The 23879-nt window shown below is 34.2% G+C and overlaps 4 protein-coding genes across 10 annotated transcripts; all 4 read right to left on the reverse strand.

Annotated features, from left to right (window-relative positions):
• Positions 1 to 298: 298 nt before the first annotated feature.
• Positions 299 to 5625, reverse strand: LOC108223312 ((DL)-glycerol-3-phosphatase 2-like). 5 transcript variants are annotated; one of them, XM_064093488.1, is made up of 9 exons: positions 5536 to 5625; positions 4037 to 4177; positions 3727 to 3782; positions 3116 to 3246; positions 2557 to 2781; positions 1625 to 1685; positions 1362 to 1509; positions 1165 to 1244; positions 299 to 704 (listed from the first exon to the last, which is right to left on the reverse strand). In XM_064093488.1, exons 2-9 carry the CDS (start codon positions 4145 to 4147, stop codon positions 563 to 565), a joined length of 954 nt encoding a protein of 317 aa, XP_063949558.1. In that variant the 5' UTR covers positions 4148 to 4177; positions 5536 to 5625; the 3' UTR covers positions 299 to 562. The 5 variants fall into 5 exon arrangements, with proteins under 5 accessions (XP_063949558.1, XP_017252985.1, XP_063949557.1 ...); XM_017397496.2 differs by having other exon boundaries at positions 3116 to 3249; XM_064093487.1 differs by lacking the exon at positions 5536 to 5625 and adding an exon at positions 4668 to 4803 and having other exon boundaries at positions 3116 to 3249.
• LOC108223311 (poly(A)-specific ribonuclease PARN-like) lies at positions 5547 to 11088 on the reverse strand. Of its 3 annotated transcripts, XM_017397493.2 has the most exons (9): positions 10674 to 11088; positions 10082 to 10212; positions 7976 to 8161; positions 7792 to 7904; positions 7580 to 7696; positions 7383 to 7497; positions 7061 to 7276; positions 6212 to 6869; positions 5547 to 5619 (listed from the first exon to the last, which is right to left on the reverse strand). In XM_017397493.2, the coding sequence occupies exons 1-8, from the start codon at positions 11024 to 11026 to the stop codon at positions 6229 to 6231; spliced, it is 1872 nt and encodes a 623-aa protein (XP_017252982.1). In that variant the 5' UTR covers positions 11027 to 11088; the 3' UTR covers positions 5547 to 5619; positions 6212 to 6228. The 3 variants fall into 3 exon arrangements, with proteins under 3 accessions (XP_017252982.1, XP_017252983.1, XP_017252981.1); XM_017397494.2 differs by lacking the exon at positions 5547 to 5619 and having other exon boundaries at positions 6100 to 6869; positions 7383 to 7494; XM_017397492.2 differs by lacking the exon at positions 5547 to 5619 and having other exon boundaries at positions 6100 to 6869.
• Positions 11089 to 12626: 1538 nt separating this feature from the next.
• On the reverse strand, positions 12627 to 16499 carry LOC108223894 (serine carboxypeptidase-like 20). The gene is made up of 14 exons (XM_017398348.2): positions 16283 to 16499; positions 16043 to 16188; positions 15754 to 15830; positions 15337 to 15459; positions 15122 to 15224; positions 14999 to 15036; positions 14823 to 14924; positions 14402 to 14482; positions 14072 to 14311; positions 13570 to 13635; positions 13375 to 13493; positions 13133 to 13249; positions 12988 to 13033; positions 12627 to 12890 (listed from the first exon to the last, which is right to left on the reverse strand). Exons 1-14 carry the CDS (start codon positions 16426 to 16428, stop codon positions 12807 to 12809), a joined length of 1488 nt encoding a protein of 495 aa, XP_017253837.1. The 5' UTR covers positions 16429 to 16499; the 3' UTR covers positions 12627 to 12806.
• A 1299-nt stretch (positions 16500 to 17798) lies between these two features.
• LOC108223893 (monocopper oxidase-like protein SKU5) lies at positions 17799 to 23073 on the reverse strand. The gene is made up of 9 exons (XM_017398347.2): positions 22685 to 23073; positions 21372 to 21481; positions 21033 to 21303; positions 20794 to 20932; positions 19870 to 20233; positions 19095 to 19460; positions 18929 to 19007; positions 18224 to 18423; positions 17799 to 18036 (listed from the first exon to the last, which is right to left on the reverse strand). The coding sequence occupies exons 1-9, from the start codon at positions 22838 to 22840 to the stop codon at positions 17931 to 17933; spliced, it is 1791 nt and encodes a 596-aa protein (XP_017253836.1). The 5' UTR covers positions 22841 to 23073; the 3' UTR covers positions 17799 to 17930.
• Between the last annotated feature and the right edge of the window lie 806 nt (positions 23074 to 23879).

Consider the following 23879-nt stretch of genomic DNA (forward strand, 5'->3'; position numbering starts at 1 on the left):
CTATTTTTAGGCACAAGCATTTTAAATTATATATATTATTAGATATACTAAAAGAAATTAATATAATCAATCAAATTTAAAGCCTTCCCTTAGAATATGATTTAAAATGTTTTTGCAAAATAGGAAACTATCATTAGTAGTTAAGAGCATCCACAATTGCAAGTACACAAGGAGGCCCTGAACCAAATTTGGGTGATCAGTTCACTTACAGAGCAGTCATGGCTGAATATGTATAATGTATATAATTATGATAAATGTGTATCATTTGAAAATGTAAATAATAGTATCTTTATGAACGTGATATTTCACCATTTTCAATATGATAAAAACTTGTATCGATACAAAATTTTCATCGGTACAGTTACACTATAATGAAAAACCAAATTACTTGAATTCTGAGGTGCATTGACAATTTTTATATACTATATGCTGTATAAATATGATTACAAATCATTTTTATTCCTTCATCGCTAACCAAACACATCATGAAGGCCTCCAGGCCTTCTAATACATGCTAGTCTCTCAGATCAAAGAGCCAACCACATTAGTATCTTATGACTAATTAGGCTATTTTGGCTATTCCATCTACAAAATGAGGAAGACCCCAGTCAGCTGGTTGAAAATCCAACAGAGACTTCAGAACTTTGTCTGCAGTATTAAGATAAGAGCTATCTAGCCTTGGATCTGGAACCATAACCACAGACCTGCATTCCATTCACAGCCCTTGAGCATTTTTAAAATATGCAAGCACGTTTATAAATATATATATGCACCAAACAAATCCCAAAGTATGCAGCACCCTATTCAGTTATTGGTATTATAATGTACTAAATTCCGATAAGCTTTTAGGTTTGCAACTGGTAATATACAGAATATACGGCAACTGTAAGTGATTGATTTATAGACCTTGTGGGTTCTCAATCATTAACATTTCCCAAAATTGACATACAGGACAAGCTGAAATTATTCCTCAGCAAATAAAAGCAGAGCCAACTATAGAATTATTGGGAGTAGTAGGGGTAGGGGGGTTTTTGTGGCACATTGAACATGCAATACATAGAGTTCGGAACACACTAAATTTAATTGTTTAAAATCACAAGACAAGCTGAATATAGAAGAATCTAACCAGAACAATATAGATCAATTGTTAAGCTATAAACTTACATTCCTGCATTCTTGGCTGCAAGGACTCCAAGAGGCGCATCCTCAAAAACGAGAATTTTTGTTGGATCTGCTGGCCCACCCTGTTGTTTCATATATACCATTATGTCAGCCAAGAAACATGGAATATTCAGGTTCATCTGAATCATTATTAACGTGCATGTCTCTGAGATATTAAAATAGTGCATGAGAAGAATCACCTCAAATCTTTTGGCAGCTGTAAGGAAAATATCTGGTGCTGGTTTGCCTTGTTTAACTTCTAAATCATCACCACTGACAATATGATGCATCAAAGAGAACAGTTCCCGGTGTCTTTGTGTTTTTAATTTAACATGGTGTTTGCTAGAACTGGAAGACAGAGATTGGATATGTATCCACAGAGATTATAGAAATTTAGTACTTAATCGCTCTAAGGATACAAGGAAATAACTCAAGTGAGAGAATTTATTATTGTGTAACATACCCTGTCGCCACACATATTGGTACATTGTTTGCACGTAGATGCCTGATCAGACGACTAGCCCCTAACAATAGTAGATAATAGAGAAATCAACAAATATACCACTCTTCTGAAACTTAATTGCAAGTCTATTATATCCCTAAAATTCTTTAGAAAAATACATTCTGCAACTGAAATCAACATTAAATAGAAAAAAGACTCTAACTGAATCTCCAAAGTCAATACCAAACAACATCCTCTATTAAATCTGGAACACTGTATTTCCTTTCCAATATACACGGGAAGATAATAAATCCCTATTATATGAAATTTTGGCTAATATTGACAGAAAGTACATATTAAGCATGTCCCTACGGCCGCAGCCAAGTTCCCACATATAGATTTTGGGATATGTGGGACAAGCTTGTTGAGCCATTTACTGAATCACATTTTGTAGACTTTTAATTATAATTCAATAGACATGAGAAAAATCTATAACTACACAGATACCAGAGCATGTGCAGAACCAGAGAAATTACAGGTGGATCCTTTGAACTAAGCACATAACTAAGTTACTTTTGCATACCCAAAAAATTGTTACATTCAAATATTCAATATGTAGGTCACATGCCTTAGGGTATAAGTAGATTATAGTTGGAAATTTTTTGGAGTATATATAATATTTAATTTCACTGTTTCCTTTAGTAAAGTTATTAAACTATTAAGGATGATGAATTTCTATGGGTTTTAAGAACAGGAAAGAAAATCATATGTTTGACATATCCAGTTAAAAACTCCCTAATCCCGCTGCAGTGTCACAGGAACAGACTGAGAAATAAATAATGAATGCAAACTGATTAAGAGAGGGAAGGCTCCCAAAATATAGATGCTGAGATATTGCAAATGCAAAATTACATCTAATTAAAGACAAGTAACACCATTCTATATTTTAGTACCAGGCATTAGATCAGTTGTCGGGAACAATTTCCGCAGCGTTTCTTCTCTTTCGATAAGAAACTCCTCTGCACTGAGGAAGTCACTTATTCCAGTTTCTTCAACAAAGACCCTAGCAGATTCTATAGGTTTCATCCCCATCATTTTTGCTCTCACAGACCAGTCAAAAGTTTTATTGTATCTAGCTAGTACCATTCCTTGAACTTCATTATAAAATTTCTCCGTGTCTACAACAAATTAATCAGCAACTTTTCAGTTCTATTGAATAATAAAGAGTTAAACATGAAACCTATAATATTCTGTGTGACAGATAAGGTTTAAAAACAATAAAAAAGTAAAACAAATTAGCAAACTCCCAATATCTCACTACTTGTTATGTTTCCATGTCTCACTAAGCAGTATGCGGCAGCCTACATCTTGGTGGCCAGCTAATAATTCATTTGCACATATCTAACACAAAGTTTGTTCAAAAATTTTCATTTTAGTCACATCATTCATAGTGAAACTTATTAAGAGTTGGTATAAATTCAAACCTATAACAAATGGCAGTAGAAAATTTACCAAGTAACAGGCCGTCCATGTCGAATATGACATGAGTGATGGACTGGGTAGCAGAATTATCCGCAATTGTGTTCAATGGCGAAATGCATCTGGTAGTTTTTTGGTGGTGTGGGTCGCCTATATGGATTTGGCTGCTGACATTGTAAAAGGTGAGGGTTAAAACACAAACAAATATATCTACTGATTACTAATACTAATGATGAACTATATATTTCATAGACAATATGTAAAAGTATTATAAACTAAGCTAGTAATTCATTGATAATGCTTTAAGTAAATTTAAAAAAATACTCTTTTCTATACTTTTACTGGTTTTATAATAAAATGCCTTTCTTTATATAAATGAATCATAAATATATCTGTTTGATACTATTAGTTATAAGGTGACACTAATATAGATTGGAGCATTTAAATCATTGACATAAACCACAAACAATGGATCCATCTTAACGTATACTTTATATTATATAAGAATATATATATTATATATTACAATTGTGATATGATAATAACACGAAGATATAAAAACATTGAGGGACTAAAGTTAAACATGTAAGCTATTACAATCTATATGGGTATTCTAGACAGCAGAACACAAGTGGGACAACTACCTAGGAGCATGTATTGATTTTCTCGGGAACCTCAAATTTCGCCAACACCTGTTCACCTGAAAAATACACAAGTATTCGCACGTGTGAGATATCAGGTACCCAGTAGGCTACAATAGAGCAAACCAATGAGCTAATATAGAATTCATGCAATCTAGAATGATATCAGATCTTGAATATGAAGTCAAGGACATAATTTTTTATCAATATAAAAGTATATAGATCTCCACCATTTTTTTTTTTTAAGATCAATAGAATATACCAAAGAAATGAATATATATTAATTAAAAGCAACCACATAGACCATAATCACCTGATCTTCCCATTGCTTGCAACAGAAATTGTCATTTCCTGACCTATAACAGAAAGAATCCTCATAGTTCCTCAATCGGCAGACAATGGAATCCTTCAAGCTATGCAGCATTTCTTATCTGTTATTTGTATTCTGGGCTAGCTACAATGTTTAAGCCATTTAAAGATAATTTCCGAAGGACTTTGTTTCAATTTAGATATGAAATCGGACACGTTAAATATGATGCTTGAAAGTAGCTTACTACTAAGATTCTCATTCTACAGAAACTCAAGTCCTCTAGTTTTCTATCTCTTGACCTAGCATTTTAATTAACATATAAATTCGAATCTTGTACAGGTCTTGAGGATGTTTTAATATTTGCAAATTGAAAAGCTTGTGTCTTTGTCTGCATGTCAATGAGGGAAGTTATGCTATTTTTAACATTAGTTGTTCATGGCTAACAAATTTTCGGATTACTAATCTTCACTAAGCTAATGCAGTCCGAAATTGGCTTCAGAAGTCACGTTAAGCTAGAAGATTAAACCATGTCTTTTGATGTTTCCAAAATTGTATGGCTCACTTGTACATGATCAATATCATGACAAAGTAAAATAGTTCACAATTCAAATACTGAACCTCATGTATAACATACCCTGTCTGTTCCAATTCCGGTATTAAGTTCAGAATTTCAATCTTCTTGGGCTATTAGAAATCTAGAAGACAAATATAACCTTCCAGAAGATATATCAGCTATACATATCATAGAAATATTGAACTACAGAACTCACAAAGCAGTATACTATTCATAAAAGGGTAGTTATTCGGCTTGATTTGCATTTAGCGGCGAACTAAGGTTATCTTTGTTTTAGGGAACTAAGTACAGATCGGATAATCAATATCTCAAAAAAAAATAAAAAAATCTCATATATGTTCCGTAAGTTACTTGGGATTATAGTCCAAAAATTAGAAAGCACAAAAAATGACTTGTGACACAAAACAAGGAAGTACATCCTACAAAATAGTACTATAAAAGTATTTCATATACTCCTTTTCCCAATTGTAACCAAAACAACATGGGTTTAGACAATAAAAACGATTAATAATCGAATGACTAATCGTGTCGGAACTCTAATTAATCAATTAAGATCTCGAAATGCTCTATTAGTTCCCTGGATAATATTACAATCCTTGGACTAAAAGCTTTAGACAACATAGCCTGAATGCTAAATCTCTCTAAAGTCTAAAAAGGTCTGAACCAATAAAGTAACAAGTCATACAGAACTCCATAACTTGCACATTTACATACACATGTAACAATTGATGCTGCAAGAACACAAGTCATCAGACAACTTAGGACCAAGAATTCAATGTAATCTTCACAGCATATACATCAAAAACAGAAATAAAAAAGTGGGTCATGTTATAAAAACACATTCTTATGCACATAAAACATTTAAAGTGTAGAAACCCAACAGCCCATTAATAGAGCAACAAGAGCAAGAAATGATGTGAGTGAGTACCGTTAATGGACCAAAGTGCAGCCCTGAAGTGTAGATTCATATCTTTATCGTTTATATTTTTTTCCCGTCCAGATAATCAACAGGCTGCAAATGAACGGCTGAATTAAATTGGAGAAATTTTGTGACAAAATCATTCATGCAAGGTCGAATATAAATATAAAAAGTTTAAATCACACGTATACATATATTTGATAAATTGGGGAAAAAAATATTTTTATTTAAACTAATCTTTCACGTGTGCTCCTAGCTCATTTTAACAATGTTGATAGAAATATGATCTTATTTATAGTAATAACTTAATAACAAGTAGTCTATTTGCCCACAATATTTGGAAATCTTTTCTAAGCTTTTTTCAGAAAGGAAAAAGAGAATGACTGAAACTACCAACCAAAAAGAGTGAAATATATTATATTTTCATTTTTATTTAATAAATATCGAGTGCACTAATTCTCCACAAATATATATAATAAATTCGTGATCAACAAAGTTGGAAAATGTGATTATAATAAATGAGACGTAGATGGTAATTACTACTACAATTTGAAATTAAAATTCGTCATACTATAATTTGGAACACATTCTAATTATATTTAAAAAGCAGCAGAGACATTAGTATACAACAATTTACAGCAAGAAGGTTAACTGTGGATTACAAGGAGAAAATAATATGCCTTACTGGATTAGTTTCGAAATTTATAATTCATCCAAGTTAATCAGGTCACTATTCCTCCAGTACACCTCTGTTGATTCTTTCTGTGAATCTTCTGTGTGACCATCAAAATCTGTTTCCAAAGCCTTGTCCAATGAATCTGCTAACTTCACTTCCCATAAACCTAGACTACACACTCTTTTATAAGTCTCGTAATCTGCAGCTCTTAGGCCTTCCGAGATCAGGTTGCTTAAAGAATCACAGTTATTCCCTCCAGACTCCATTGCCTCCAGAAACTTTGTTGATGAATCAGGCTTCGAAAATGCAATGACTGCACAACTCTTGTCCAATATCCGAACATCAAACTCGTCTGACAACACTTCAGAAGAAGTCAGAAGTTGGTTTCTCAGCATTTTTGCTGACGTTCCTAAGGTAAATCCCCATACGAATACTATATTCTCGGTGCTAATTTTCTGTGGATGGTCTGTTGAAAGTCTAACATCCTCCTCCATATGGTTGTCAGAGCTAGCAGAATATGGGTTGAAGATATTTGCATATCCTTTGAGAGCTGAAGATGAGTGTTTATCGGTTTCTGAACTTATTTTCAGTACAGAGCATATCTTGGCAAATAACTGGCTTATCCTGAGAACATCATAGCCATGACTCTTGCTTTCATCAGCCTCAACTGGAATAGACAAATGCAAATTAGGTCAAGAATATTTTCAATGCAAGGGATAGCTCGTGCAAATACCCAAGAGTAAACAGGTTGCAACTTCACCTTAGTTTTAGGGATTACTGTAGTGGGTCACTGAAGTACCAGTTTTACAAAAGAGAATTTGTTTATTGTGTGAAATAAAATTGCCACAGACAACTTGCCTTTTTGAGGAATTTCCGCATCTATAGGAGCAAAGAAACGTCGTTTCATATAAGAAGTAGCTGCAGATACACTATTCAGCTTTTTTAAAGGACTAATTTCGTCCATCAGATGACTTATGTCAAGAACATGGGGAACGGCCAAATGTAGAGACGTCCTGAACTCATCCATTGAAGGAGGGAGTGGACCTAGGAATTTTGAATGAATAATCGTGAAATCTGCAGGAAGCAGGAGCAACAATATAAGCTACAAAAGTTAAAACACAGTACAATATGATAGCCAAGGAGAATCTAATACAAAAGAAGTTCTTTTCGCAGCAATGACCATTAAGTGAGTTCTGGGCAACAAGAGGTTTCTGAGAAGCTGAAATCAAATCGATCACCTCGCGAAAACCACGCACAAGCTTGTTTTGATCCTCTTCCTTGCATTGTTGTTCCTTCTGAATCCCCAAGTACAAATTAATAGAGAGTGAAATAAACCACAAGATTATTGTTACTTATTAGCAATTGTTTACTAAGTACCTCAAAGATATCCTTGTCTTCTTTTGAACTTGTCAAAACAACTTGAACAGCCTGAATCCCACCTCCCTTTGCTCGGATCACCATAGGTACAACATCATCAGCAAACTCCTTTAACACCTATATTCCATAAGTAACATTAAACCATATAACTTATTCTCACTAATGAGAGAGAAGAACTTCAATTATCATTTTGGCAATGATATGGCATATACCTCAAGTGCAAGCTGCACATGCCGCTCGCTGCACACATCTATCCTCAAGCATGGCCTGGATCCATACTCTTCACTTCCAACCATGAGCTTTCTTAGAGATCTAATCAAAGCATCTGTGCAAGTGACGAGACTAAAACTTAAGAGGGAAACTATGATAACAAAAATTAAAACAACAATCGCTCACCTTCACTTCCTGTTTTTGATTCTTTACATGCTTTTAACCAGCTTTTCACCCGAGACTGAATTCTTCCTAAAAACAAAGAATCAGCCACTGAATGAGGCGAAGAAGATTGTTCCAAATTACTAATCACTGGATTCCCTCTTCTATTTCTTGCAATCAATTCTTGTGCTCTGGATAAGTATGATATACCTGTCAGAAGGAACAGTGATGGCTCAGAACCTATAACTACCCCTACCAGTGTAAAACGTAATATTTAGAGTAAAGTGATAACACAAATGACAGTCGGGTTTATGCAGGAAACTAATGCATGTGATTCGAATCAATTTAAAGGGGATAGATTGGTTTAAAGCAAATGTCAGGCTGTTTCTAAATTTGAACTAGGCACTATATGGTTGTATATATATAGTCTTAACATCATCATATGTTCCCCTCTTTAGGTGTGATATATATCTGTGTGCACAATCTACGCAAAATTCACATACTTGGGTGATAGTTTAATGCGAAGAACACAGCAACACCTGTTTATGTTTGCGATGTCAGCTTATAGTGAGAGCATAAAGAAACAACCATCATCTGTGCGACTGTGACATCATATCTTCCATAACACAATGTCCAAGTTTCAGTCAAGATACACATAACACCCTAAAGCAAGCTTTTATCAACACAAATCTTCGATGTATGGATTTCTACTAGTACTTAGCAAGAAGAGGGATGTGACACATTAAACTTGACAGATTCCTTCTTTTCTTATTTCAATATGTATGTATTTAATCTTATATCCATATCTAGATAGATCTAGGGATGATAATGGTGGTCTGACAGCAGAGTTGATAAAATAGGTGACGTCAGACATGGCACTAAGAGAAACAGTTTTATCTGTTGTTTCAACAAAAAAAAATATCCTGTAATTTGGCCAGATTGGATGTTGCAAACAAACACTATTAAGTCACACATTACCGTCTAATCCTAGATAAACACAGTGTGTAGCTTTTTTCTTCCCTAAGCCGATGATTCCTTCTAAATGTTAGCTACGGAAGAAGTCTAGGAATCCTGCATATCAATCTCTTTTCATCTTTTTTTTCCTCCAGAAAACCATTTTACTTTTTTCTCCCTTTTTGGAACTCGAACTAAGTTCAGTACTTTTTTATTTTTTATTTGGTTTCGTCCCTCCCTCTAGAACTCAAATGGAGCCTGGGGAATATGCTACTAGTTGAACTCTACTTGAGCATATGAATCACTCACTGGAACAATGTATAACACTTCTGGTCATTGATCAATAATCCCTGACATAAACCATCCATGTGGAGAATTTTATTTGTGGCTTAATGAACATTCTTAATAATTTATATGCACATTTCAACCTCAACAACTTCTTTTACAGTATTTGGAAGAAGAGAGATAGGGATAAAGAGGAGGTTTATAGTATTGTTTATTAAATTTAACTTTTTACCTAAGATACCCTATGTGAGAGTTTGATTTTTATCTACAAACCTAGAGGCTCAATGCTAACAAAAGCTTTTAAAGGTTCGGTATGTATTTGGATCGAGTGAAGATTTGAAACATCAGTTGGCTTATTTTCCATACGGGCAATACTCATTTCAATTATGCTTCTGACCCTTTAAAATTGCCTCATGTCATTAATCTAAGTGTAATTCTAGAATAGCGCTACTCCGTGTGATGATTCCGGGTCATTTTGGCAAAATACTAACCATCTTCAGTATGTGACATCTTGAGTTTAGTAATAATACTGGATTTCCATATATTTTCTTTGTAAGCAAAAAATTTACTTCCTTCCACAATTTAATCACGATCGTGAAACTATTACCCCCATCTTCAGTATGTGACTACCAGAGTTGGTATAACATTGGACTTCCATCTATATTTTCTTTGTGAGCAATGAGTTCACCTTTTGTGAAATCATACTCCAATACAAATTTTAACTTCAGAAAAAGAGTAATACATAACCAATAAGTTCGCTTCCTTTCAAAATTCAATCAAGATCATGAAACTAGATTATTATACACCTTTTAATTAATGTAATTCACCAAAAAATAAAATACAAGAAATGTAAACAACATAACCAAAGATACAACTCACGGAAGGACTTACCATCATTTATGCAGGCATTAAAATCAAACCCTTCATTAGCCATGGAGGTCAGATATGAAGATTGGCACATAAAACTGTAACAAGGCATTCCTAGTTTCAAACCATCCCGAGGAAACAAATGAAAGTTATAACTGCACCAGTAGTAAAAGGAAACAGTCACCCATCAAAATGCCAAACAACAAAGTATTTCCCTCTTCAGTTACTTGGCTATCTCATTTATAGAATTTTTAAATTTTTCTTATTCCTCATACAAAATATTAACCTAAAAACTTCACTCACGTACACCTCCACGTCATTTAAAATTTAAACTTTCAAAGTCACAACATTATACATTTTAATGGGACAAAAATAATACATATACAGCCATATCCATAGTCGTCAGCCTGCAAACTCGAAAAACCACTCGTATATACATCCACAAACATGATCATCGAATGAGAAACATAATTTACACAAAAATTCACCAAACCACAAACAAAATTCACTTCAAGACAAAATTCACCAACAATAAAACTACGGAACAAAATTCACTAAAATCAGGCAGAATACAGTTTTAGGCTAAACAGTCTGTATTCGAAGACAACGGACTCACGGATACGCAATGAGCTTGGAATCCCTAATAGAGAAAGGGCAAACAGCAAACTGAAAAAGCTGAAACCTTTCAGCAGCATACTTAGCTTTCAAATAAGCTGTCTGGGCTGTGTCTATAGGCAATGTTCGGTGCCACGGCGCTGAGTGCGAGCCAGTTTTCTTTAAAGACACGGCTATATAATCAGATTTCAAGATTTGATCTTTTATATTTTCGAGGGTCTCTGAAAAATTGGATTTTGAGACTTGTTTGACACACCATTTTGGATTATGGGTCGGGTTTGATGTGGGTTTTGTGTGTGTGTTGGTGGTGATGAAGCGCCGTTGCAACAACCATGGCGGCCGACGACTGGACATTTCTTGGGTGGTCTGCTGCTGTTTGGTTGGGGTTTAACATTCGGGTTTTCCATTTTTTTATTGAGGGACTGGACTTTTATTTTATTTATTTTCATGTTTAGGCCCGGGCTTTCTCATATTTTTTTTCATTTAAGCAAGATATAAAATTTGTTTTTACGTTTTATCTCATCTATTTTCTATCACCAAATTAGTGTATATCATAATTAATGACTGAAAACACACTAATTATTTTCAAACATAATTAGATAGTTCAATGATAGTTTTATCCCCATGTATTAGAATATGTACGATGGACACAATCTAAATAAAAAAAAGAATTACTTGTAAAAGAAAATTCATTTCTAAAGGTAAGTATTTCAATAATTTTATTTTTTGAAAACGGAGTTTATACGACACATACATTTAATTTTCAAAAGAACTTGAATTAAATATTATTTTGATGAATCATATTTAAGTATGTGTTAATTTAAGATATATATTTAAGAGTTTAAACTTAAATGAGTTTAGATACTTGTATATTTTTGTTTTTATAAATCATTTAAGATATAAGTATATATTTTGGTGAATCATATTTAAGAAAATGATATGACAAATGATTGTTATTAATAGGGGTGAGCAAAATCGAACCGAACCGTACAAATTCGTTTCGGTTTGGTTTGGAATTTTTGCAAAACTCCGGTTAGTTCGGTTTTCGGTTATAACCGAACTAAAAATTCGGTTCGGTCCGGTTCTGAAAAACAAAACTTCAGTTTAACCGAAATAACCGAAGTTTTATATATATATATTTTTTTAAATTATATTTAATATAAATAATATTCATATACATTAGTACATTACAAATAATTTATGGTCTGAACTCTTATGACCTAATCGGCTAATCAAATACAACCCCTATCTCTATCTATCTGCTATTAGAAACCGCCTCCCATCTATATATCTGCTATCTCTATAAATAATTTTCTGTAATTGAATTTCTGTCACTCTGTGATTGAGTGCTTTGATTGAATTTGATCAGACCCTGTTAGTTACAGGCTCACAGCTCAAGTGTCAACAGCAGGTAATTGAGTGTTGTGTACTGTTTCGCGTCCATTCTGGAACCAGGAACCATTCTGGAATTTAGTCAGTTAATGCTTTTATTTTAAGTAAAGAAATTTGGCCTAATTGATGCGGCTACTATCTTGTTGTTTATAAATTGTGGTCAGTTGGTATATATAGTGCTACTATTCTATTCATTTATATGCAACAAGCTTATCCAGTGAGAAATTGAATCTGATCTGGTAGCAGGCTAGCAGCATTGAACAAACTTCGGTTTTTTTTTTAACCGAACAAACCGAAGTTTTTCGGTTCGGTTCGGTTCGGTTAGAAACATAAATTCGGTTCGGTTCGGTTTTCAGAAAAATGAAACTTCAGTTTTCGGTTATTTCGGTTCGGTTCGGTTTCTGACTGAACCGACCGTTTGCTCAGCCCTAGTTATTAACGATATTTATATGATAAATATTTAATATTAATCTCTTTCTACCGTGAATAGATTGCTGCAAAAGAACAACTGTTAGATGAGTTTAATATTCTCCGCGCATGCAAAGAAGATCTTATACAGACCTGAAGGGAAAACTGAACAAGCCATTATTATGTACATTATCATAGTAGTACTCCTGAGTAAATTTAAATTATATAAACAAATCTTTTTTTATTTGAAGATTATATATAAACAAATCTTATTTAGCAGGGAGGCAATTTCTGTCACACAATCCATTAGTAAACTACTCATTACAACAGACTTTCATATCCTTTTGCCCTCCAGCCAACGGCTATAAAATTCTAAGGCCTCCTTTGGCTTATCTGCCGCAACAGTATGACCAGCTCCCTGCAAAACCCGACGTTATAACAACAGTTATATCCTCTTTTCTAGTAAGCATAGTAGCAGATATCATCATAGAAGACGAAGAGAATGAGAAGGAAACCTTAATGGTGAGAAATGTCAAATTGTTGTCATAGCCTTGATTGTACCTGTAACAACTCATTAAAATTTATTTACAGTTCAGAATCTCTAAGGCAAAAGAAGAACAAATATGATCTGCTTTTTTTTAAGTCCTATGTTTTTCATACCCGGCAACTTGATGTTCATCTGCATACCAAGGCCTCCACTCATCCACAATCTTATACCCTATAGCTCGTGTCCATGCTTGAGTTCCAGTAAAAGGAACAACCATATCATGATCCCCGCTGCCAGTATTACAAATAACAAATGAGTAATTTTGTTCAAGAATGCAGTTGTGAAATTGAACCAACACAGTAAAACAAGACCAGAGGGCATCACATAACTTGAAAAGCTGTAGATTCTGAGTTACCTGTATATGAGTGCCCGAATACCAAGATAAGTGAGCTGCTTATGATATCTGATCATGCTTCCAGAATCTGAAACATAGTGGAGTGCACTGCATAGGACCCATTCACCGGCAACACTTTCCTGATGTTTGTTTAAGATTCAGTAAATTAAGGCTCAGTTCATTCAAAATTTCCAAGTTGAGGATGGTAAATCTTACATTTTCAGCATGAAGTGCTTTCCTGACTGCTTCATTGTTTAACCATGTCGTTGCAACTTCATCATCCTTGAGGTTGAACATTAGTTGTGATATGTTTTATTTAATAATTCAACTATTCAAGATTTAAATCTAATGCTGCAGATATAGTGCCCAGGTGCAATGGAAAAAAAAATTGTACTCTTTTATGGTAAACATTGTATAATTCAACTTCGTCATCCTTCAGGTTGAACTTTGCAGTCTAGTTGACAACTAAATATTTGTATTTGATGCACATTAGATTCTTTCAAGATTTAAATCTAATGCTGCAGATATAGTGCCCAGGTGGCCATTTGGGATTCCAGACCATCAAAATTTGCAGCAGTGATTGTATTTTATTCATTATGAAGACTCAAATAAGAAACTTAACTCCATTTAAAAAATAAAGAACAAGAAGGAACTTGAGAGGCAAAAAAAATAATGAAAAACATGTTATTTCTTGTCAAAATTTAACTTGAGAACTTACTATGCACTTGATAAGCCCACTTTGAAGGAGTTGTGGCCAAGTATGGACGATTCTGTTTCTTCCTCGAGATCTCAAAGGCCATGCGCGACCAAGCCTACTGTCTCTGACAGGCAAAGCTCGTTCTGTTTTTTCAGATTTTCTGAGGCTTTCTGGTACTAGTGCAGTACTAATTTTAATGCTGTCTTCTGGTCCAGGATTGCAGGGTTCTAAAATGTTAAATCTGTTTAAATCCTCAAGAACCTGGATATTGTTAAACTTCAAAATAAGAAAGAGATGCATTTACCTTCCAGAATTTAATTGTAGTGATAATTTTAATACTTATTAGCTTACAAGGTTAGCTTTCTCGACTTTGCTTTTACATGTGGATTTGAACGTATTAAAATAGGTTCCGTTACACTCAGCAACAATTTCCTGCATTAGAGAAAATTGAAAACTAAACTAGTCCATAAAGAAAAATTGTTAATGTAAAGAAGGCTGAAACTTCTGAAATTTTAGCAGAATTTAGATATTTTTGTTAAGCTTTACAACTGCTGCATGTGTGTTCTTAGATCTTGAAGATTTAAAATCAGGGAGTAACCTAGTGACGGCAAAGGTGCTTGTGGTGTTACAAGCGGTCTAGATTTTAAATTTTACCGCCCCTCCTGTATGCTTAAAAGTATATGGTACCAAAAATAAATACTGATGGCAAGCTTAATTCTAGTTTGTGCTGACTTATGTCTTCAAGGTCATGATCATTAGATGATTAACCAACCTGATAGAGATCATCTGAGATGAGACCCATGCCATGGGCAAATGACATAACAGAACTGTGATCAAATTTTGTGTTTGTTATACCATTTCCCACCATGTACCCCTGTATGAGATAAAATCAGATTCCAGTACAAAACTTAGAGGTGTCTGTTTAAGTGACTGTTGCACATGACATACCTTAAAATTAATCATGGGCTTTACGTTTGAACCAATTCCTGTATAAGAACTAAAAATTAATATTGACATAAAAGAAACGAAAATTCAAGTAGTCAGGCAGTTCCGATTTTCTCAGAAATATACCTTTCACCACTTCGGAAGCTAGAGTTGGTACATAAACTCCACCATACGACTCTCCAGCAATATAAAACGGGTTTTTAAGGAACTCTGGATAAAGCTTAAACCACTAACCACAAGAACAGTGTGCGGGGAGAAACATACACAAGAACATAAAATCGTACAAAATTAAACATTCCGCTTCAATCTTGATGCTATTTCCTTGTAACGTTTAAATGTACCTCAAAGAGAAATATGTATGTGTCCAGGGCAGTCTGTCTATCTCCAGTGCTGTAGTCGGATTCATTTCCTGAGTACGAATATCCAGCACCAGCAGGAGAGTCTAGATATATAATGTTAGAAACCTGAAAAGCAAAAGTCATCAGCAATTGATCTTTATCAAGAAATCAAAATAAAGCAATAGTAGAAATTGTTAAGTAGATCCATAAAACAAGTTGTTAGACTTTCAGGGTTTAACCATTAAATGGAAAAAGAGTTAAGATATGAAAATAAGAAAACAAGAAATTGCAGCATGCCAGCATCCCTTGATAAGTAAGAAGCTTTGGTAATACTTGTAGAAATAGAAATATTTTGAACATTTTGCATCTCCTTTTTATTGCAAGAAAATAATCACATCAAACTCATGAATGATATATAACCTTAGACCAGCTGTATTTGTTGAGATGAAGTTTAGGCATGCTTCCCCTTGGCTTTACCTTCTTAAAATTGACGGGGCCTGCAAAATTAGTCCAAACCCCTTAATATCCTCGCTACAGTTTTTTATTGTCCAAAATGGGAATGAAGATCATCCTTACTAATGACAGGGACAAAGTGGAGTCGAACTTTTTTTTCCTTCAAAAATAACCATGGAGCAGGACTGATTTGTAGCTCAAATAACACAAGTGAACTCACATCACAAGATATATAACAATAGTACATAGTTCATACCGTGCTGATATATAAATGCTGCCATGCCAGAGCATCCCTGTCCGCCTTCAAGGAAGAGAACAACCGGATCCTCTGACGGATTTCTCTCAGAAACAACAAAGTAGTAAAATAATTTCTTTCCATTAGTTCCAGAAACAGACACATACCTGCAAAGCCACATTTCAATAGATAAGAACTTATTAGCCAAAAATCAAGAACAAAATAACAGAAATTTAATGATATAAAATAGAATTTTAGTACCCAGAGTAGTGTTTGGAAGGAAGAGTGGCATTTAATCCAGGAAGCTGTTCGATCAAGGCACCTTCAGGGGCCGATATTGTCAAAGCAAGTCTGAGCAAAACATAAATCGACAGGGTTGTAATGAATAAAGGAGCATTATTTCCCATGATCAGTGAGCTTACTCTGTCTAGAGGTAGAGAAATGTGAGCCTTGTTTAACACAAACTATTTACCAAATGGTACTTACTTAAAATAATAATGAAGCAACTCTGTCACAGTGTGATACCTGAAGTTGGTGCATATTGGCTTCCAGTGACAAAGACATATGTTTAGCATTTTATAACAGTTGTTAACATCAATGAATGTTATAGAATACCTACTGCAGTACTGCTCTCAACATCATTTTAAAATTTTAAGCTACAAAGTATAGCAGTGTTTCTATTTATACCAGATACATTCATCTTAATTAAAATATTATAGAAATATTCTATGAAAATGTTACCTATTGTTATTTACAGATGAGTTTTTTAACTGATGATCAATATCTAAATCTGTTTATGTATCTGTACAGGTTTGAATTTAATCTTTTTTAGAAAAATGAGTTGAGATGATAAGAAATTTTTAATAAAATAAAAAATGACGTTGTACATTGACTCAATAATAAACGAGACGAACACGAGTTTACTCGCGGACTATTTGAATCGGACCAAGTTCAAACATAGTTGTGTTGCGAATAAATAATTCATATATATTTTTTGTTTAACCGAATCTAATTCGTAAACATGATTTATAGAATCTCCAAAGAGAAAAAATGCTTATATATTTAAAATATGCCATAAATAAAAGCTGTAGAAAATATTATTAAAAAATTGCTTATGAGACATTTCTCTCGAAATTAAATTTTAGTCGATATCTTGTTTGTTATATTTGTCGAACGCAAGTGCAGCGAAACTTCTCATCGTGAAAATAATATATCATGATTACAACTTAAAATAATCATACCATGTTATCTTTAAAAAAAAAAATCAATATAGTAACTCTATTAAAACACGTTACAATATCAACAAATTTTACATAATTATAATTTTTTATTATTTTAATAAACTATTTTAGATGCTCTTACTAGTTGCATTCAAATCAAATTGATATCTTAATAATCACATACTAACATGTAAAATAGTTTTAATAATAATGATTTGAAATTTTATTTTGAATTATACTATATTTTAAATTTTAAAAAATAAAATTTGAGCCGATACTGAGCACAATATGATTTGTCAAAAGGAAGTATTTCAGTAACCTCTCTTCTGTTGTGTACATCAGCAAATCTGCTGTCCTATGTCAGATGCTGTGTGCATTACAAAATTAGTTTATAAAAGAAGTAGTATCAACTAGAGTAGATCTTTTGGATCCCTTCAAAAATCACATTCTTTTGGATTAACTAATTTTACATATCTATAAACTACAACAACAAAACACCTCATGTCTGAAATACTGATGAACAATAGGAATTCAGGACTAACATGCCTAGGAATCAATGTGCGTAAAAGCTGTTATATCATCTCTTACAATGTAACATAACAGCACCAGAATACAATGCTTCTTTCTGAACTCCTTTGCTTCAGCTAGGACTAATCTACTGTGTAAAGCATGTATATCTTGTAGAAAGCTTACGACTTAAATACAGAAAAAAGAATTACTGATGCAGCCCAAATAATCCTCATTCCCTTGAGAGTGGGTGGTGCATCGGAAAACTTAACTCTTTGAGCTTGATCCCTATATGAGAAAGAAAGAAAGATTAATAACATGAAAGATACTGACGATGATAAATTTTCTTGCATGCAACTACTTGCACTGTCCTCTTCAAAATAATGTTGCTAATGTTTAATCAGGTAGCCGAATATTGATATGTTGTATATAATTTAACGTACTACAGAAAGCTAAGGGTTAACAAAGGTTTTACTTTTGCAAGGAGGAAAGTAAACCACAATAGATAACATTGTCTGGCAAAGGAAGCTCCGTTTTCTCGGTGATTTCTGGATTAACCACACTAATGTAAACTTCTTGCCCGAGATACCAAGAGTCAAGATTCTCTGCCCGTAGATTCCAAATTCCAACATTGTCAAGTGAAACTAAAATTGCCGTCCAGGCTCCAGGAAACACCTGCAAGCACCACATTTAAGGTTGAGCATAATTATCAATGTTTCCAAAAATACCTTAATAGATGAGCCATACGCTGATAAATGTTATCAGCAATGTACTGGAAAGGGTATATCCTACATTAAATTACGATATACATTTTGTTTCACACCTTCATTCCTGTAGTAAGCATGTTTGTGTTCACCACCATTATCATATTATGTGGCATTAGCATTACATAAATGGAGTTTATTTGATACTTATGCAACATCTGTGACTGTCTTTGTTTTGGGTAAATTAACCAAGGGTGTCGGTCCAGAACCATTGATTATTGGTAACATAAGAAAAAAATTCAGAGCAAGGAAACAACCGATGTAAACTAAATGCCATAAGGTGAGAAAATTAGGCTGCCAAAATTTTCTGTTTTTAAGCTATTAAATGTAGACACCACAATTCTGGGTTATTTATCATTTGCACAAGTTTTCTTCTTCACAAACTTCCAGATAACATTATGAAGAGCTAATATTACCTGAGTAGTAGAGCGAGCAACTCCATCCCATTTGTTGTAAATGCCTCTACTATTATCTGTCCACACCCCATAGTCCATCCTGCATTATATAAAATGATGAAGAACTGATATTCTAACTGATTCACAAAAAACCAAGGGCTATCAGAAATTCACAACCTAAGCTTACCCTACGACAAAGAAAGCATAACCATCCAAGTGGTAGCTCTGAACAGTAGTATCATTGTTCTGTAATATGATTTCCATAAATCCTCTGTATGTGCCATTAATTAAAGAAGTGTCAATTTTTGCAGGTCTGTTCATCAGTCTATTGGGAAAATCAAGCTTAAAAACCCCAGGAATCTTAAATTGCTGAGCAAGCTTCAGTGGAGTTTGAGGTGCCAAGTGTGATATTCCATTAAGAGTAGTACGATATCTTCCATCTATAAGCTCAGGAGGTCTATTAAGAATGACATAGAAATCTGTCACAGTAATATCACCATATCTGAAAGATCCTTGAGGATTCGGACGAGCAGCACCAGCAGAAACATTCCATCTGCATAAGATAGGAGGAGCATGCACGTTTACAAATTTTAACTATCAACAAAAATGGCTTCCGAATCGTACACCACAAACGGATTAGTGATTAATGATCTTTATCAAATCAATAAACATGGAGAAAAAATCATTGTAACAAAGTAGAAGTGTACGAGAAAATGGCATATAATAGAAACCTTCTATCTAGTGGAATCATTTGCCTCCCAAATTAACATCAAGAGGGAGAGTTACCCAACATTCAACAGTTTTATCAATTTTTGTGAGAGAACAATCTCAAGATGGTTAGGAGAGTTGAAGTTACTTTTGAGGAATGATACGTCAATATGCCATGTTGCAGCAAACCAAAGGGAGGAAACTTAAACAAGATGTCTAGCACTAATGCAGAAAATACATGGGCTAACTACAACCTTATGGATTTTGCCTGATTCATTGAGAAAAAGGTGTCATATTCATTAGGGGGGTCTGGAAGAGGACCTGAAGCAGGCCCCTGAGAATTTGAGTAGTGCAAGATGGCAACTCCTTTAGCTCTAGCCCAAGCTGAGGAATTCACAAACCGAGAACTAGCCACAATGTAGTAATCACTGCTAGCATTTTGATCCATTGTAATGAGAAAGGAATATGACTGGCCAACATGTATATCCATGTTTGTGTAGTTTTGCTGCACTGTGTAAGACCCTTCGGTCTCTACAAGTAGCAGGTTATGATTTTGAATTCTAAAATTCACACTAGTAGAGATACCAACGTTGTGCACTCGAAGGCGATATGTCTTTCCTGTCAAAAAGGATCCACCGATTATCCTTCATGATTTGAAATATATGGCAGCAAACAAATATACCAGAAAGTAAGAAACAAAACGAATTTACATAATATAACATCGAATATGTTTGAAATCGGCAAGCTTTTGTGTTGGTAAACTTTTATATTAGTGGTTATACTAATGTCTAATAAATATTGAGAGGCAATTGCAGCCACAGAAGAATTTATGATATCCAAAGGCGGCTATAATTGTGTATCCAATTCAATCATATTTGTAACCTTAACTTGAATAGAGTCTACAATCGTATGACAGCTTTGTCACAAAAATAATTCGGAAATAAGCCATTGCATCTCTCATACTGTGGTGAGAGGAGACCTCTTCTTTGCTATTTTAAAATTGTCATCACTCGTCTTGTATTATCAGCTTGAGAAAAATTATTACACTGCCCAACCAAATGACATCCAAAAAATACAGTACATTCACACCGAAAATGCAAGGGCACGCGCATACACACAATCTGAAGTCTGTTTATCATAGCAAAATGCATCATATATTATTCAATAATATGCATTACCTGGTTCCACATTTAATGTCAGATAATCAATACTATCTGGAACGAGTGAAGTATCATAACGGTAAGGACCTCGTCCATTGAATAAGATCCCATCAGGAGCACCAAGGCCAATCCCATTCTCAATATCTTTCCTTCGATCCTGTTAGCCATTAATTATGTCAATGACTGATGATTTATCAGAATACAAACTTATCCACCTGATAACTGCAAAGACTGGGGAATAGAAAAGTTAAACCAACCTTGTGACTCTTTATATACCAGTCACTAATTAACAGTGTGATATCTCCATCTGGTGGTGCAAAGGGAACTGGAATTACATCTCTGTTATTTATGATGATTCCTCCATATCCACCAACAGCTCTCTGGAAATTCAGGGAAGGGAAGTAAAAGAAACTGCCTATCTGATCTTTAACCTGAAAAACATATGTCCAATTCCAACCAGAAGGAATAGGACAATTTGTCCCTGGCACACCATCTTGCCATGAGTTTCTTCTGTGCTGAATTCCATTCCTGCATATACGTTAGAATTATTACAAGTAGTACTACAAGTGTATCTTATGTCTAGTACATGTACATACCATGTGAGAAGCAGAGGCTCGTCAAGATTGTTTTTGACATTAACAACAACATTCCAGTTTGTTGTGACTTCGAGAATAGGTCCTGGAAAATTTCCATCAATTGCAATCACCTGATTCATATTTACAATTCATCAGTCAAACAACATTTTAAGACCATATGATACTAGATCCAATGATACACCAGTATTCTGGGGGAAAATAAACCAATTAAGATTTGCGAGACTTATTAGGTTATGCTAAAGATGAATATGTAGGTATGAAAGAAGACAGTCGAGGATTATACACACACACATATATATTTACCTGTTTCAATTTGGTTGACTGGTGGTAATGTTAGTTAAGGTCTATCACAAAACCAAAATTCTTAATAGTTATGCATATAAATTGATTTTGCCCAACAAACAATTCTTTGTCGTTCTCAACATTTGTGTCTTATCACTTATGTAGAAGTCTACGACAACATATAACAATGATTCTGTGACCAAAAAATGTCTTCTCGTTTTCTCCAACGCAATACCGCCTAGACTTCTTTTAGTCAACATTAACTCTTTCCTATTTGACTTGGCAAGAACGTGAAGATTAAAGTATAAACCCTATGCACCATCTCAACTCATCTTGTTTGAAGTATAAGATCTATTTAGTGGATTACCCCAACACCTTAAGATTTTGAGACAATTGGCCATCTAACCTGATCTAGAGATCAGATCAGGTAAATCCAAGATTGAAAATTGCCACAAAGTCTAATGATTGATTAAAAGTATAAGATACATTTAATGGATTTCCTATCAATAGTTAAGCCTGCATTGGCATCAATACAGTTCTTCATATACATTTTATAGATGATCCAGTAGTATCATATCCTTAGAAGGCTAGAAGCACGGAAACAAATGTACTAAGTCAAGAACTTAATATCAAGTCACTCGTTAATTGCAAGCAAATTACAAAATTACAGTCACAAGATATATTCAAGAAAATCTCAATGACACTAGTTAAAGTCCAAATCTTAACATACATCCAGCAAGAATACAGCGACATCAATTAAGCATTGTACACGAAATACCAAGCTGCGCTTTTATCCGCTACTAAACTCATAGTACCTAAGAATGATTGAGACACTCATTTAGATCTTTTCACGGTCTTCCAGAAAGCTGAAGTTGAGTTCGATACGAAAAGCAATTACAAAAAATACCCAACTAGAAATCTCATATAGTACCATACACAACCTTATAAACAAATCAAACACTACACAATCATTCAATAACTAAAAGCTCTATAACCTCAATGAAGATCTAACTAAAAATTGGAAGACGTACCTTTTGTTTAACGCCAAGAGGTGAAGCTGTAGAATAAGAGACATCCCAGTCATAAAACACATATGGGTCTCCTCCAAAAGCACTTATTACTAACCCAGCAACCAAATTTAAGTACAAAAGAAACCAAGAATCTGGTAAACCACCAAAAACCCACATCCTTGAAGACACACTTGCTGACTTGCAAGCTCAAAAGTGCTTATTTATTCATATATGTATAAAGTAAGTCACTGTCAGCAATGAATTAGAAAGAGAATGAGCATTGAGATCTTTGATTTTGACTTGGGTGCTTACTGATTACTTCAAGTGTAGTGTGAAATGGGTTTGATTGCTGACTTGCTGTAAAGAAAATCACATGGTGCTGGTAAGAAATTGAACAGAGTGATGCCCGTAGTGTCTCTGTTTTGGGGCCTTTTCTGAAATCTTTTCTGACATTACTGCATAACTACTGTTATGTAAATCAGTACACTGTAGATGAGATTTGGACAGTAATTTATTACTCCCTCTGTCCCATTTAATTGTATACGTTTCTTTTTAACTGCTCGACACGCATGTCAATGCTCTTATAAAATATAGTTCCGTAACTTATTTTTGAGATTTTCTTTTTCTGTATAAAAATATAACATCCAAACTTTAATTCAGAAGAAGAAAATTTTAAAAATAAATTACACAACTACACTTTACAGGAGCATTAAAGTCCGTGCCGCGTCCTCGTCCCCCAATGTATACTACTCAGGGGGACGGAGGGAGTACTTAAAAAGAAGATTCAATTATGATGAAATTACTCCCTCCGTCCCAATCAATTCTATACGGTTTCCTTTTTGGGATGTCCCATCATTTTTATACATTCCCAAAATAGCAATTTTTTATAATATAAAACACTACTACACCCACTACATTCTCCCACTATCTCCATTTCATAATAATAAAAACACTATTACACCCACTACCTTCCTCCACTATCTCAAATCTATTATTAAAAAATATATGGGTCCCGCCATTTTACCCATTTTCTATTTAACTTTACTAATTTCTTACCCTTTTTCTTGGTCTTCGTGTCCAATCCCAGTGTATATAACTGACTGGGACGGAGGGAGTATACAAACTGCAAAACACCAAAAAAGCTGCTTCTTTTTAATCTAGCAGCTTCCAAAAATGTTCCAATTTTGTACTCCCTCAGTCCCAGTCAATAGTATAG

Source organism: Daucus carota, chromosome 5, assembly GCF_001625215.2.
Source record: "Daucus carota subsp. sativus chromosome 5, DH1 v3.0, whole genome shotgun sequence".
Lineage (NCBI taxonomy): Eukaryota > Viridiplantae > Streptophyta > Magnoliopsida > Apiales > Apiaceae > Daucus > Daucus carota.